Source organism: Canis lupus, chromosome 5 (genome assembly GCF_011100685.1).
Source record: "Canis lupus familiaris isolate Mischka breed German Shepherd chromosome 5, alternate assembly UU_Cfam_GSD_1.0, whole genome shotgun sequence".
In the NCBI taxonomy this organism is placed as follows: Eukaryota; Metazoa; Chordata; class Mammalia; order Carnivora; family Canidae; genus Canis; species Canis lupus.
In genome coordinates, this window is record NC_049226.1 from 63,152,915 (window position 1) to 63,166,686 (window position 13,772).

Here is a 13,772-nt window from a genome sequence, read left to right on the forward strand (position 1 = left end):
TTACCTTAAGTGATGACATCTGCAAAGATGCTGTTTCCAAGAGGGTCACATTCCGAGGATCCAGAGAGTTCTGAATTTAGAAGAGAGGACACTATCCCCCTCATTATAGATGTGGAGACAGGGACTCTAGATCATTCCCCCTGAGACCCCCATGCCACCCCCTGAAGGGAAGGCGAGACGGCCCTCAGATAGGGTATTTGTTGGGTGAGGTCGAAGGGGACCTAAGTCTTCTGCTCAGGAGGGTTTCCTTTACCTTCTGAGGCAGCTGAGGAGGAGGAATGTCATGGCAAGACCAGATCTGTGGCCCACCCGGGGGAGCAGAGTGTGACAGGCAGAGTCTGGCCAGGGCTGGCTAGGTACCTCTTCCCGGGGTCACAGCCTCGGGGGCCATCTGACCTGTCAGCGCTCCCTGGGATGTCTGGGACGACCTCTATACCGTCCTTCCCCACCCCACTCCACCCCGGACACCAGGTCCCGACCTCAGCAGGGAGTAGCAGTTTGCAGAGCTTGTCAGCCAGAGTTGCTAAGTGGGGGGCCCTTCCCTGGTGTCCTAGGCACACCCTCCCCAGCAGAGTTGCTGCCCCTGCTGGGGCAGGGCCCAGAGCAAAGGCACAGAGTAATCAATGTGTCCCTGTGCGGCCGCCCCCACCGTCCCCAGCCAGCTCTGACCGCAGGCCACTAGTTCTGATTCCTCCAGCCTTGAGACCTTCTGGGGCTGAAGCCACAGCCAGAGGAGCTGTGGTGTCACCTTCCTCTTTCCTGGGGTGAAGGGGTGGAGATGACCTTTGTAAGGGGGAGACAGGGCCCAGCTGGGCCTCCAGGCCTGCCTGTGCCCCTCCCTAGAAGCACAGAAAGAAAAGACCTACTTGCAAGCCGCAGACTGGCTGTCACCCAAGGGAAAGTCCCTGTCCCCCTGGGTCCTCCCTGCCCCCACAGCTTGTGACTGTGTCTCCCACTGAGGAATCCTTTTTTCTACATTCCTCCATTTTTCAAATTCTCCCTTTTACTGCTCCCAGAAGAGTATGGTGAGGATTTTCAGGATTCTGGGTTCTGAGAGGGCTCAGCTCTTTTCCTCAAGAAACTTTCCACTTGGTGACCTCTTCCAGGTGTCCTCCTGGCCTCCCTAGATGCCCTCCTGGGGCGCCTCACCTGATGGTGGCTCCCCCCTGCACCTCCATTCCAGCTGGGCTCCAGAGAACCTCCTAGTCACCCCAACCTCCAAGGGCTTCCTTCTGGGGAAAAGATCCCACTTAGGAGAGAAGAGGCTGTTCTAGGCTCACTGTGTCAAGTATCCTTCCCTGGTTGCCAAGTACAAGGGGTTGGGGTCTTGCTTCTTTTTCATAAGAACTGCTTGATGTGGAGGGGAAATGCACACATATCCTGAGATGCCCGTCCTCCACCCAAGACTTTCTAGAATCCATTTCACGGGGCATTTTCACTGTGAGCTACTCGTAGGAGTAAGCATGAGGCCAGTCTTAGGAAGGTGAAAGCGATGGGTGTGAATGTGAACATGGCTGGACCAGGGGCACTTCCTGACATGAGATCTCTGTCCTCGACCTCGCAGACCCAAAGTTCATACCCTGAGCCCGTGAACTAGCACAGCACCAGGCCCTGGAGGCATGAGTCAGGTGTAGTCGCTCTGAGAACTGTGGGAGAGGCGCAGGCGGGCATGCCAGGCCATGCATGTTCAGATAGGCCACCAGGTAATCATTTCTCTGAAAAATGTGGAAGTTCCTGCATATACCCATCCAGTTCCTCAACTTTCCATAAATAGCACCTGATTTACTTCCCAGTTTCTGTGCTGAACTCCGTGCCCTTCACACCCCATTCATATAAACGATGTAAAGTTTAGGACGAGCGCCTCAGCTTCCTGGAGGTGGGCCTAGTGGCTGAGGCCCCTCGTACAGGTTATCAAATAAACTCTTCCCTTCCCTGTTTGGAAACTTCTTCGGTGGAACTTCGGTGGGTACCTGGCTTTGTGGATGGAGCTGGATACAGAGCCTGCAGTCCCCCATCAAAAGTGTTGAGGTAGGGAGACCTTCTTGGATCTATTAGTGACCAACTGAAATCAAGACCGATATCTTCCATGGCCCGGTACCACATCCACTTCTGTGGCCAGTGTACTCCTGGTCTCTGCCCAGCCTTTAAGAAACAATCAGACCATGGCCCTGTGCATCATCGTTTGTCCCCTATAAGATCCAGGGGGGAAATGACCTGTTTTTGTACTTGTGGCCCCCAAGAACAGACCCACCATGGGCTGCTTGCATGGCTGGTCATGTTTTTGGCTCAAGATGCATCACTGCATCTGTTAGTTGCTGCTCCTGCAACTCATCCAGGCAGATCTGGTATGTCTGAAAGACACATCCCTCCTGGGTTCACTACCCCTCCGTACCGGGATTTTTCAGTGTGGTCCAGAGATGGCCAGGCAGAGGAAGCTCCCTCATCTCACACAGCTGCTTTCAGTGGGGGTGGAAGGAGGTAGCCATAGGTCCTTGTCCCTTGGGGTAAAGCACAAGGGGCTATCAGGAGCTTCCTCGTCATGTTGGCAAAGAGAGAGCCAGACTATGGAATTGGCTAGATCTGGATGCATATCCACATATTAGCCCTTGGCTCTCTACTCCCCAGGTCACTTCCCCATCTGTAGATTGTGGGGGGCACAGTCCCCACCAGGCACACGATTTGTGCTCCACTAACTGGAGCTGCTGCTGGGGTCATGACATTAATTTCAGGTAGGCTGTCACCGAGAATAAGGAAGCTGGGGTGGGGGGAGGGGGCGCGGTGGTGGTGTTGCAGGCTCTGCCATTTAGAAACATCTCTTCGTTGAGGGTACCCATGCGATGCCTGGGAAACCATTAAGCTAAGAGGGTGTGACAGGAACTCCTTCTCAACCTTCCCTCTGTCGCTCTGCACGGCTCTCTGGCCACATTCAATGGCTCTTGATACTTTCTCAAGTGTCCCCAGCCACCAGGGGAAGCCCCTCCATCTCCCCATGGGGGCCGAGCCACATCCTGGGGGAAAAAGGGGCTAGCCCGATGTGGCAGACAGAGAGAGCTCCTGAGTGGACGAGAGGAAGGGCCACTGGTTTCCCCCCACTCGATCTGCTGAAGGGCCACTCAGCATGTCCAGGCCAAGAGCCACTGGGTGGCATTTCTGGCCTTCAGCATCTCAGCTGGAGGAGACTGAAGCATCTGGTCCAGATTCCTCATCTGACAGACGGGGAAACTGAGGCTCAGGCAGAAGGAGTGATCTGCTCGAAGTCAGGCTGCTATGCAGGGCAGAAGTAAGTAGCTGGGTGTGGGGCCACTTACGATGAGGGAGACTCGTGGCTCTCTGGGCTTGTGGTGGAGAAACCTGGTGGCCCTGCGCCTCAGGAGGCTGGAATGCTTGGCCCCCAAAGCATGCAAGAGCTTGTAGCTCCTCCTCCTGCCTCCAGCCAGGGCTCCCCTTAATCATCCTGTGCTGTCCAGGAAAGGCCCCATTTCAAAGCTTTTCATGAACAACATTGACCATTTCAGATACTTCTCCTGTCTAGCTGTGGCCAACTGCCCCTGAGAGATGAAGAGCAGTTGCTTGCCTTCTTTTGAAGCCAGGAATTTAATAAATGTGTTACCAAGCCTCAGATTTATTCTTTTGTTAACAGCTCTGTTAAGATGTAATTTCCAGGCCGTACAAGTCCCACATTTAAAGGGTGTAACAGTTGTGCAACCCCCACTAGGATTGGTTTTAGAACACTTTCATCCCCCTCTTCCTCCCACAAAGAAACCTGAACACATCAGTAATCATTCCCCATTTCCCCCCAACACCTCCAGCCATAGGATCTGCTCATCGATAGTTGAGGTTTTTAAATGGTATTTTTAATATTCTGAGACACAGTTGTGAGTATTGAAGAACTTCGATCCACTTCTCATTGGGGCAGTGGGGTCTCAAAGGAAATACTGGGGGTTTTTTCTCAGGTTTTTTGGTCACAGGGAAGTCTCAGTGTCAAGGGGAGACCCTGGACAAAGCCACAGATGCCCTCACTTCAGCTCTTTCCACATCCAGGATGCTGGGGGGTGACCCTGAGCAGCTCCAGGTGTGCTCACCTGCACCCTGCTTCTGGGAAGAGACCCAGGAAGAGTCAACTGCAGGGAGACCAGGGCCCACTCTGCCCCCATGGCCTCCAGGGCCTGGCAGGGAGTGACTTGCACACTTCTGGAGCAGAGTTTATCTGAGATGCAGGCTGCATGGAGCTTCCCTTTGGGGAAGACAGATCCTAGGCTGTCTAGGAACAGAAGGACAGAAGTGCTCTTGCAGGCTGTAGGCTGCAGCTGGAAGTTCCTCTCAAATCCAGGTGCCCGAAGCAGCGCTGCCATGAGCCCTGACCTCAGTTTCCCTGGCGGTGCTTGGGACAGTCTTGAGGGTCCCAGTTGCTGAGGCTGGACTGGCATTTCCACTTTGCCTTGCCTGGGCCCTCAGCTCACTGTGTCGGGTGGGAAGAAGTACCTAGGACCTAGGGTTTCTGTAGACACTGCACCTTCAGGCTATGGGGTGGCTGGGCCCGGAACGGCCCCTCGGCTCTGCCTCCTATAGAGTGTGTCTCTGGACCAGCATTTCTTTCTTTCTTTCTTTCTTTCTTTCTTTCTTTCTTTCTTTCTTTCTTTCTTTCTTTCTTTCTTTCTTTCTTTCTTTCAGGATTTTATTTATTTATACATGAGACACAGAGAGAGAGAGAGAGGCAGAGACATAGGCAGAGGGAGAAGCAGAATCCCTGCAGGGAGCCCAATGCGGGACTCGATCCCAGAACTCCAGGATCACGACCTGAGCCAAAGGCAGACGCTCAACCACTGAGCCACCCAGGTGCCCCTACAATTTTTTTTTTTTATGTATTTTTTCAAGACAGTGAATGAGAGAAAAAAAGCATGAGAGGGGGAAGGATCAGAGGGACAAGCAGACTCCCCACTGGGCAGGGAGCCTGATGCAGGGCTCAGTTCTGGGACTCTGGGACCATGACCTGAGCAGACAATCAACTGAGCCACCCAGGCGCCCCTGGACCAGCATTTCTTACATCCTCATTGACAGCAATCAGTGTGGTTACTGAGCTCGGACTGCCTGGATTCAGACCCCAGCATGTAACCCGGATACATCAGGCCCTGCCTGCTTCAGCGCCCTCACCAGTGAGGTGGGGTCGGCTGCAGGACCTACAAGCATTGGGCTAACATAGAACGATTCCCTTCCTGAATGCCTGTATGGGATCTGAGCTGGGGCCTGTGCTGGGACAGGCTGGCTTCCATGTGCTGGATCAGATGCACAATGAAGGCTTGTCCACTGAGTGAGAGCAGTGGCGGCCTGGGTTTGGATCCAGCTCCTTCTCCTACCAACACGGTAACCCTGGGCAAGTTATTTGGACTCCCTATCCCTCTGTGTCCTCATCTGTAAAATGGGGATAATAATAATGCCTCCCTGGGATCGAGTCCCTCATAGCCAACTGTAATAAACCATTAAATGAGGGCTCACAAAGGTACCTGGCCCAGAGCAGGTTTTCCGTGGTAGCTATTAACAGTTGATTTAAAATGTAAAATTGTCTTATTACTATTTATGTGTTAAAACTAACACCGTGGGGTACCTGGATGGGTCAGTGGTTGAGCATCGCCTTTGGCCCAGGAAGTGATCCTGGAGTCCCAGGATCGAGTCCCACGTTGGGCTCCCTGCAGGGAGCCTGCTTCTCCCTCTGTCTGTGTCTCTCTGCCTCTCTCTGTGTCTCTCATGAATGAACAAATAAATAAAATCTTTAAAAAATAATGAAATAGAACCTAACACCGCTACAATTGCTGTTGTTGTTAGCATCGTTCATTCTTGAGCCGTCCAGAGCTGTGCTAACCTGTCCCTGCTCTCTCCTCGGTCCCCCCAGCCGAGCCCCTGCCGCTCATGGATCTCTGCCGCCGCTCAGTGCGCCTGGCCCTCGGGAAGGAGCGTCTGGGTGACATCCACACGCTGCCGCTGCCGGCCTCTCTCAAGGCCTACCTCCTCTACCAGTGACCCTCCACCCTGCATCGCCAGCGCGACAAACACCTGGTGCCACCTCACCGGCCTGCCGCCGTGCGGTACCCTGTGCCTCGGACTGGCATCCGGCTGCAGGAAGACGTCCTTGCTCTTCCTCTCCATCCTCCCCGCTGCCCCTGCCGGACGCCGACCGCTCGACACAGGCTCCTCTGTCCCCATGCTGACATTGGCAGAAGTCCCCTGCATGCCGTATCACAGTCCCTCTTTGGAAAAAAACACAGAGAACAGACTCCTAGGAAGCCCTACACTGAGCTCCAGTCTGCCCTCGGGGTGGCTCGGGGGACCCCCCCCCACCTGCCAGGTCCCAGGAGGAGGTGCCCTGACCCCAAGAGCAGACCCCAGGGCGGCTAAGAGGTGCTCAGATGAGGGCTGGTGCTGAGGCCAGGGGGGCCGTGGCACAGCAGACAACGCTCAGGACATCAGAAACTCCCCACGGACACCCAGGCAGAAGCCAAGACTTTCCCCAGGCACATGAGCGCCCAGCATCACCACGGCTGTCAGCCCTCCCCCGGTACCCTGTATTTATTCTTTTAACAATAACGAAAGCCATTTATTTATTCCATTTAGAAAGGAAACCTTGTTTCGTTCCCCTCTCTCTGGAGTGTTCTGTAGCTCTTGCTCTACCTGCCCCTCCCGGGGACATGCGTGCCTCACCTGCCCCTCTTGTTGGGCTGTGTCTGTGGTATGTCCTCACGTGGGCACAACGGTGTCTTTATGTGGGTCCCCGGGCCCACAGTTTCCAGGGGGCTCTGCTCCGGGTTTTCGAGCACGCCCCTCAGGGAACGTTAGCCTCACGTGCAATATGAGAGTCTTAGGGGACCCGTCTGCAGGGGCCGTGGCAGCTCCCTGTGTCTCCAAGTAGTCACCTAACCACTCCAGCTCCTACATCTTTGCACGTGGTTTTACTTCTTAGTCTTCTGTGGGGGGTTGCTTTTTGCTTTTGCCTCCCCAGCTGAGATCTCCCATGTGCAGCCTCAGAAGCTCTGGCTTCCCAAGAACTAAGAAGGGAGGATGGGTGGGGTCTGCAGCCCCAGAGAAGCCAGGGGCGCGGCCGGGTTGGGAGAGCAGAGTGAGGTGCCCCTGGGAAGCCAGCGCAGGCCTCCACATAGTGTTCCTGTCCGGGCTTTGCATCCGAGTGGAGCAGCCTCAGCTCATCACGACCCCCCCCAGAGCCACACAAGGAGCAGGGCGGGGTGAGGAGGGGCAGCCAGCAGAAGAGGGCCACCTGTGCCCTGCCACGGCCCCCCCACGTAGCAGACCCCAGCCCCTGCCACCGTACTCACCGCTTCTTCGATCTTGAAGTCAACTCTCTTAGAATCTGACTTCTGTTCATTTCTGTACAGGTACAATAGATGACTTTATTTGTTTAAATGTTTAATATATATACATATATATTTGTCTGTAAGAATTATGTTTTAAACAGCTGCTGTAGGGTACCTTTAAAAAAAAAAAAGTCTTCCAGTGGAGTATATTTTTTAAAGCACAAAATTGGTGCCAAGTCTGGGTGAGGAATGTAAATTACCCCCTTATTATTTTGAGGTTTTTTTCCAGGGGGGAGGAAGGGGAGGAAACCTTACCTATAAGACTCTTAAAGACATTTTCTCACTCCTGTTTCAGGGTGGGTCATGTTCTCATGAATGTTGCACACAAGAGAGTTTTACTTACACAGATCCCAGCCTTACCGCCTTGACCCAGCCGTCTCCCACGGACGCTGGATGAATTGTGGGCTCTTGGTCATCTCTCTGCACCTCTGTCCCCGGTTTCCCAAACCTCAGCCCCACCCTTCTTTCCTCTCAGCTCAGAACCTTGTGACCTGTACAGTTTTGAAACACCCGTTCTATTTTATGATGGTTAATAATAGTCAGTAACCTAATAAAGGAAAGTTTATTAAAATACAAAACCACTTTTGAGTCCCTCTGTGTGCCTTGGGGAAAGGGGAAGAGGCGTGGCCAAGGCCTCCCTGAGTCTAGTTTTCAATAGATAATGAGATGATCCCCTGGGACACTTTGGCAGAGGGTGTGAGGAGAGCCCCAGCAGGAGGCGAATCCTAGAGAGGTGATCCTAGAATGTCCCCATCCCTTTTCAGAAGTTTGTGAGCCTGCAGCCCAGACTAAGACTTTCTGAGCCTCACAGAAAGGATTTTGCACATCAGCAAGAGCCTCTGGCTCGCCTGTGTCTACAGCTTGAGTTGACAGTGGGCTTTTTAGGGGCAGGGTATAAGCCCGTGTGAGCCCTCTCGGGGCCCAGGCGCTGTAGGTAGAAGGAATCGTACCTCCAGCTCCAGTGGGCAGGTCCTCCCCCTCACCCTCTAGCAGAGAAGACAGGAAAATCAGGCTTATTCAGAGGATTGGTGAGTGATACACAAATCGTCAAGAAATTTCCTAGATAGGATCACATGTCATGACTAGTTTCCAAAGAATTGGCAAGATTGCATTTCAGCTCCCGGTGGGCCTTTCAGGATCTCACGGTGCTGTGGAAAGCACCCTGGTCTGAGGACCCAAGACCCCTAGGACCAAAGTCCCATGTCCCCTTCTCTGACAGCCTCCTGGCCAGCTGTCCTCACACCCCCTGCATGGGCATCCCATGGGAGGTGTTGGCTAAAATGCACGTTTTCTCCGAGCCCTGCCTGAGATGAACAGAATCAACGTTTCTGGGGCCAGGCCAGGGATCTGCAGTTTTCTCAAACTCCCCAAGCAACCTTGCCTAAGAGAGTTTGGAGACCACTGTTTGCGACTGTGTCAGCTCTTTTTCCGGACAAGTTGCTGAGGAAAGGGAAATTCTTTCAGTGTGTTGGTGGGTTGGCCCAGCGACGAGCACAGGGACTCCTGAGTCAGACCTGGGTTCAAATGTTGGCTCTGACCCCTCCCCCACTGTGCACTCTTGGATGAGCCTCCGTCAAATGGTAATCCTCACAGTGCCCATCTCTAGGAGGGCAGCGAGGATGAGATGAGGCTGTAGGACAGGGCCCGCCACATCAGCAAGTGTGCAAACAAATGCTTTAAAAGCTTGTGTGCTTCTGTTCTGGAAAATGGAAGCTCCTGGACTGGAATTGGTCTTTGAGAACAGTCCAAACATCCCTAAACCAGCTTCCTGGTAAATGTTCTTTCTTCTTGGCTAAAGTCTCTAAAGATCAAGGTGGGTTTTGGGGGAAAGGGCGCCCTAGATGCCTTCCCCAGATGTGTTTGGGAGGAAAGGGGTGGCCTGAAATTCTTTTTCGGTTGGAGTTCATGTCTGGGTTGCAGTTGGAACTCAGCTTGCTTTGAAGGAGGTGGCAGGGGGAGGCAGGGGGTCAGGGTGGGGGCGGCGGCGGCGGTGGTGGTGGTGGTGGTGGTGGTGGTGGTGGTGGAAGCCCAGGGAAAATAAGGCCCTTTGTACTGCCCGGAGACTTCTGGGGGAGCAGGGTTTCGTGTTGAAGGGAGCAGTCTTAATAAAACCATCTTGCAGACCAGCCCATGTGGTTGTAATTAATACCCTGCCTTCGAGCAGGTAGCCGGCCTGGGGCTTGGCCATAGATGGGAAGAGCACCCCCTCCTTCTCCTGCACCGGGCTTCCCTCCCACCCTTCCTCCCGCGCCTCTTCGGCGGCGAGATGAGGAATGTGGACTTTACTGAACCATAAAGTATGCTGGGGGAGCTGGGGGCGGGGGGGGGGGGGCGAAGACAGAGCAATTAGTTCATGCTCCAGTCCAGACACCCAAACATGGTTGGAGTCCAGCTGCAAGGAATATTTGAAATAAATGAGCTGCCCGGGGCCAGGAGTTTGCTGTGTTTTCTGTACGGGACCATGGCAACCAAGGAGGAAACCATGAGCTAGGGATTGGGCTCTAGAATCAACAAATGATGTCCTGGCCGAGCAAGCCCGGAGGAAGCCGCTCATGGCTCTCCGAGGGCTTCTTGGGGCTCAGCTGCTGGCGGGCGGCCGGCGGTCCTCCTGGTGTGCTCAGCAAAATCCTGCCCCAGCCTCGGACCTCCGTGTCCTCTGCGGGGCTCTGACCTTTTTTCTCTTTTCCCCTTTTATTCTCTTTCTTTTCTCTTCCTTTCTTTCTTTCTTTCTTTCTCTTTCTTTCTTTCTTTCTTTCTTTCTTTCTTTCTTTCTTCTTTCTTTCTTTCTTCTTTCTTCTCTTTTTTTCTTTTTCTTTCTTGAAAACTGAAAGCTAACACTTCTTTGGAACCTTTCTTCCTGGGCCAGCGCACAGCTGCTGGTCTGATAATGATTTTGCTGAGCAGAGGGAATGTTCCTGATGGAGAAGCCCAGGCTGAGGGCAGCTGGCTAGATGGAAGGTGGCATGGACTTACCCTGGGTCTGTCTCCCCGCCGGACCCAGCTGCAGCCCTTCAGGGTCTCCTTTGTAGGCAGGAGAGTCAAAGCCTCATTTATCCCTCCCCTGACTCTTCGGAGGGTAGACCTCACAGCCGTCCCTAAGGTTGTGTCTTACAGAAGCACACAGAGAGCAGGACCTGACTTGGGGGCCCTCGGCTGAACCTCGCAGGTACCTCCTGCATCTGAATCACTAGGGCACCCTGGGGAAAAAGCAAAATACCAGAAACGTTGATGCAGTTGGTAAAGTCCAGGACTCTGCCTCGTGAAACATTGGAGCAGAGTCTGATGCATTGGCCTGGGGTATCTGCAGAGTTGTACCCATGCAGACCCCCTGGCCTTCCCCATTTCCTTCAGAGACTTTCAGGGGCTATGAGTCAGAGAAGTCTGGAGACCGCCAGTGTGGGGGTGATTCCGTGGAAATCAGCTCTCCCTACCCTGCGTTTCAGAGCACATGCAAATGTCCCGCAGAGTCCCCAGCTGGGGCTGCACCGCCAGCATCTTCCTGGGTGAGGAAGCGTTCGGCTAGAAGAGTGAGCCAGGTGGCCTGAGAAAAATACCAGAGTGGGGGCGCCTAGGTGGCTCAGTCGGTTAGGCGTCTGCCTTTGGCTCAGGTGTGATCCTAGCATCCTAGGATGGAGTCCCACTTCAGGCTCCCTGCTCAGCGGGGAGCCTGCTTCTCCCTTCCCTCTGCCCCTCCCTCGTCTAGTGCATGAGCTCTCTCTCTCTCTCTCTCTCTCTCTCTAATAAATTTTTAAAAAATTTTTAAATACCAGAGTGGAGGCAGGGAACCTTGGTTTTCCGAAGGAAATTAGTCCAGAAAGCTGAACCAGGAGCTCGGAGCCACTGTGCAGGTGCCGTCCAGCAGGGCTGTCCACTGGGGGTTCCCCAGGTGGGTCCCATGACCTCAGTGCCCCCCAGGATCATGTCTCTCCCCGATTGTGTCTTGTCTCCTCTCTTTACAGCATGAGGATCAGACAAGCCATTCTTCCTTCCACCTGGGCCATTGGCCCCACTTTTTTACAGCTTTTTCAACCAAAGCACTTTGGGAAGTTCCTGCCCACTGATCGTGTTAAACAAACTTGCCATCTGGGTTGTGATGGCCACAAGTAGAACAAACTTCAGCTGTAAAGCAAAGAGCTTCACCGTGGAGCTGGTCTGCATATTGAGTCTGCAGGACCATGCAGAGGGTCCAGGCTCCGGAGCCAGGACAGCCAGGGATGCACACCCAGCACCCCAGCGCACCCAGGATGGTGACTTCCAACAAGGATCTCAGGAGCTTTGCTGTACCCCGTCTGGGACATGGCAGCAGTAGTTTCTTACTCAGACCCTCTAAGACCTAGAAGGTACAGGGTACAAGGACTCCTACCTTTCCCTTTTCAAACTGGGTTTTTAAACAATTGAGGTAAAACTCATAAAATACCACGTTCACCATTTTAAAGTGTACACTTCAGTGCCATTAGCACATTTGTGATGTTGTGCAACCACCACCTCTATCTGCTTCCAGAACATTTTTATCCTCCCAGGGGAGACCCCGTGTCCGTTGGCAGTCCCTCCCCACTCCTCCTGGCCCGCCCCTGGCAACCACCACTCTGCACTCTGACACTACGGATTTGCCTGTTGTGCACTGGACCATATTCCATGTAACCTTTCAGTCCTGCTTCTTTCACTTCCAATTGGCTTTCCAAGGGGGTGTTCCCTGACTCCCTCCCCCATTGCTTCCCTTTGTCTCGGTTTCCTCATTTGTAAAACGGAGAGAAAATTTCCTCTCTTGAGGTTACTGTGAAGATTCAGTGAGTCCCAGGTTTGTGAAGAACGTAGAACACAGCCTGGCCTATAGTAAGTGGTCAATAAAAGCAGCTAATGTGATGTCTCACACACTGCCTGGGACTCCCCCAGACCCTTGTGTGCTCAGAGGTTGGTGAATAAGGCTTTCCTAGGAAGGCATCTTGCAGGGAAACTGCCTGGGCCCCAGAGCCTCCATCCTGCTGGATGGAAATGAGGTCAGTTTTCTAAAAATCAGCCTCATAATCAGGGAGGCAGAGTATGGAACAGTGAAGAGCTATGTGGTCTTGTGCTGTCACTCTGACCCCCAATTTCCAAATTGCATGAGGTTCCTGTGGCTGCTGTAATAATTTACCATGCACTGGGTGGTTTAAAACAACACACATTTATTCTCTTATAGTTCTGGAGGCCAGAAGTCTAAAATCAAGGTGTGGACAGAGCTGTGCTCCCGTCGGGGACTCGAGGGGAGAATCCTTCCTGCCTCTTCCAGCTTCTGGTGGCTCTAGGCGGTGCTTGGCTTGTGATCACATCACTGACCTCTGCCTCTGTCGTCATGTGGTCTTCCCTCCTGTGTCTCTGTCTTATAAGGACACTCATCATTGGGTTTAGGGCCCACCCAGGACAAAATCATCTTGAGATGCTTAACTCAATGGCATTTGCTAAGACCCTTTTTTTCTTTTCTCTCTCTTTCTTTTTTTTTTTAAGATTTTATTTACTTATTCATGAGAGACACAGAGAGGCTGAGACACAGGCAGAGGGAGAAGCAAATTCTCCTCAGAGAGCCGGATGCAGGACTCAATCTGGACCTCCAGGATCATGGCCTGAGTCGAAGGCAGATGCTCAATCACTGAGCCACCCAGGCGCCCAAAGACGCTTTTTTTCATATAAGGTCATATTCAAAAGTTATGGGGTGTAGGACGTAGACCCACCTGTCTGAGGACCATCATCCAACCCTCTACACATATCTTTAGAACAGGGCACCTAGGGACGCCTGGCTGGCTTAGTCAGTGGAGCAGGCAACTCTTGATCTGGGGATTGTGTGTTCAAGCCCCATGTTGAGTGTAGAGATTACTTAAAAAATAAAAATCTTTAAAAAAGAAAAGACCAAGGCTCAGAATAGTACCTCCTCTTAGATTGATCATGAGGATTTACAAAATGATGAGCATGGAGAACGTAACCCAGTGCCAGTCTCAGGGTGGGTGCTGGCAACAAAGTAAGGATTCCCAGCATCATTAGCCACACCAGCATGTCCTTTCTGCCCCCGTCTCTTCCGGAGCATATCTGCTTTAGGATGGATGGTTGTTCTTCTATAGGGTGGGCACCAAGACTGCACGTGGAAGCCATAGGGCCAGGCTCAGGGCAGGATGTGAGGAGAATGGGAAACCTGACAGCAGACAGAGTGCTTGGGCTCTCTCTGGGTGTCCCTCTGGCCAGCTACAGTCAGGGGTCGCAGGGTCTTGGAAGATGCAGGCAGTGCTCAGAGGTCATCAGAAACAGAGTTTGGGCCAGGGGTAGGATGGAGTCTCAGTGCCCATCTCCCTCCATCTTTCTTTGAGACCGAATGAGGTAGCTCGCATCCTGCAGCTTCTCCAGCCAGGCCAGCTCCGAATTGATCGTACAAGGAAATGGAAT

General features: G+C 53.0%; 1 protein-coding gene across 6 annotated transcripts in view; it reads left to right on the forward strand.

Moving 5' to 3' along the window:
• The window catches only part of SPSB1 (splA/ryanodine receptor domain and SOCS box containing 1), a 69,128-nt gene extending 61,186 nt beyond the window's left edge, over nt 1-7,942 (forward strand). For all 6 annotated transcript variants that reach the window (XM_038537905.1, XM_038537903.1, XM_038537901.1 and 3 more), the window contains exon 3: nt 5,888-7,942. In XM_038537905.1, coding sequence (XP_038393833.1) covers nt 5,888-6,015 — 128 coding nt within the window. In that variant the 3' untranslated portion in view covers nt 6,016-7,942. The remainder of the gene's footprint in view (nt 1-5,887) is intronic.
• Nucleotides 7,943-13,772: the final 5,830 nt, after the last annotated feature.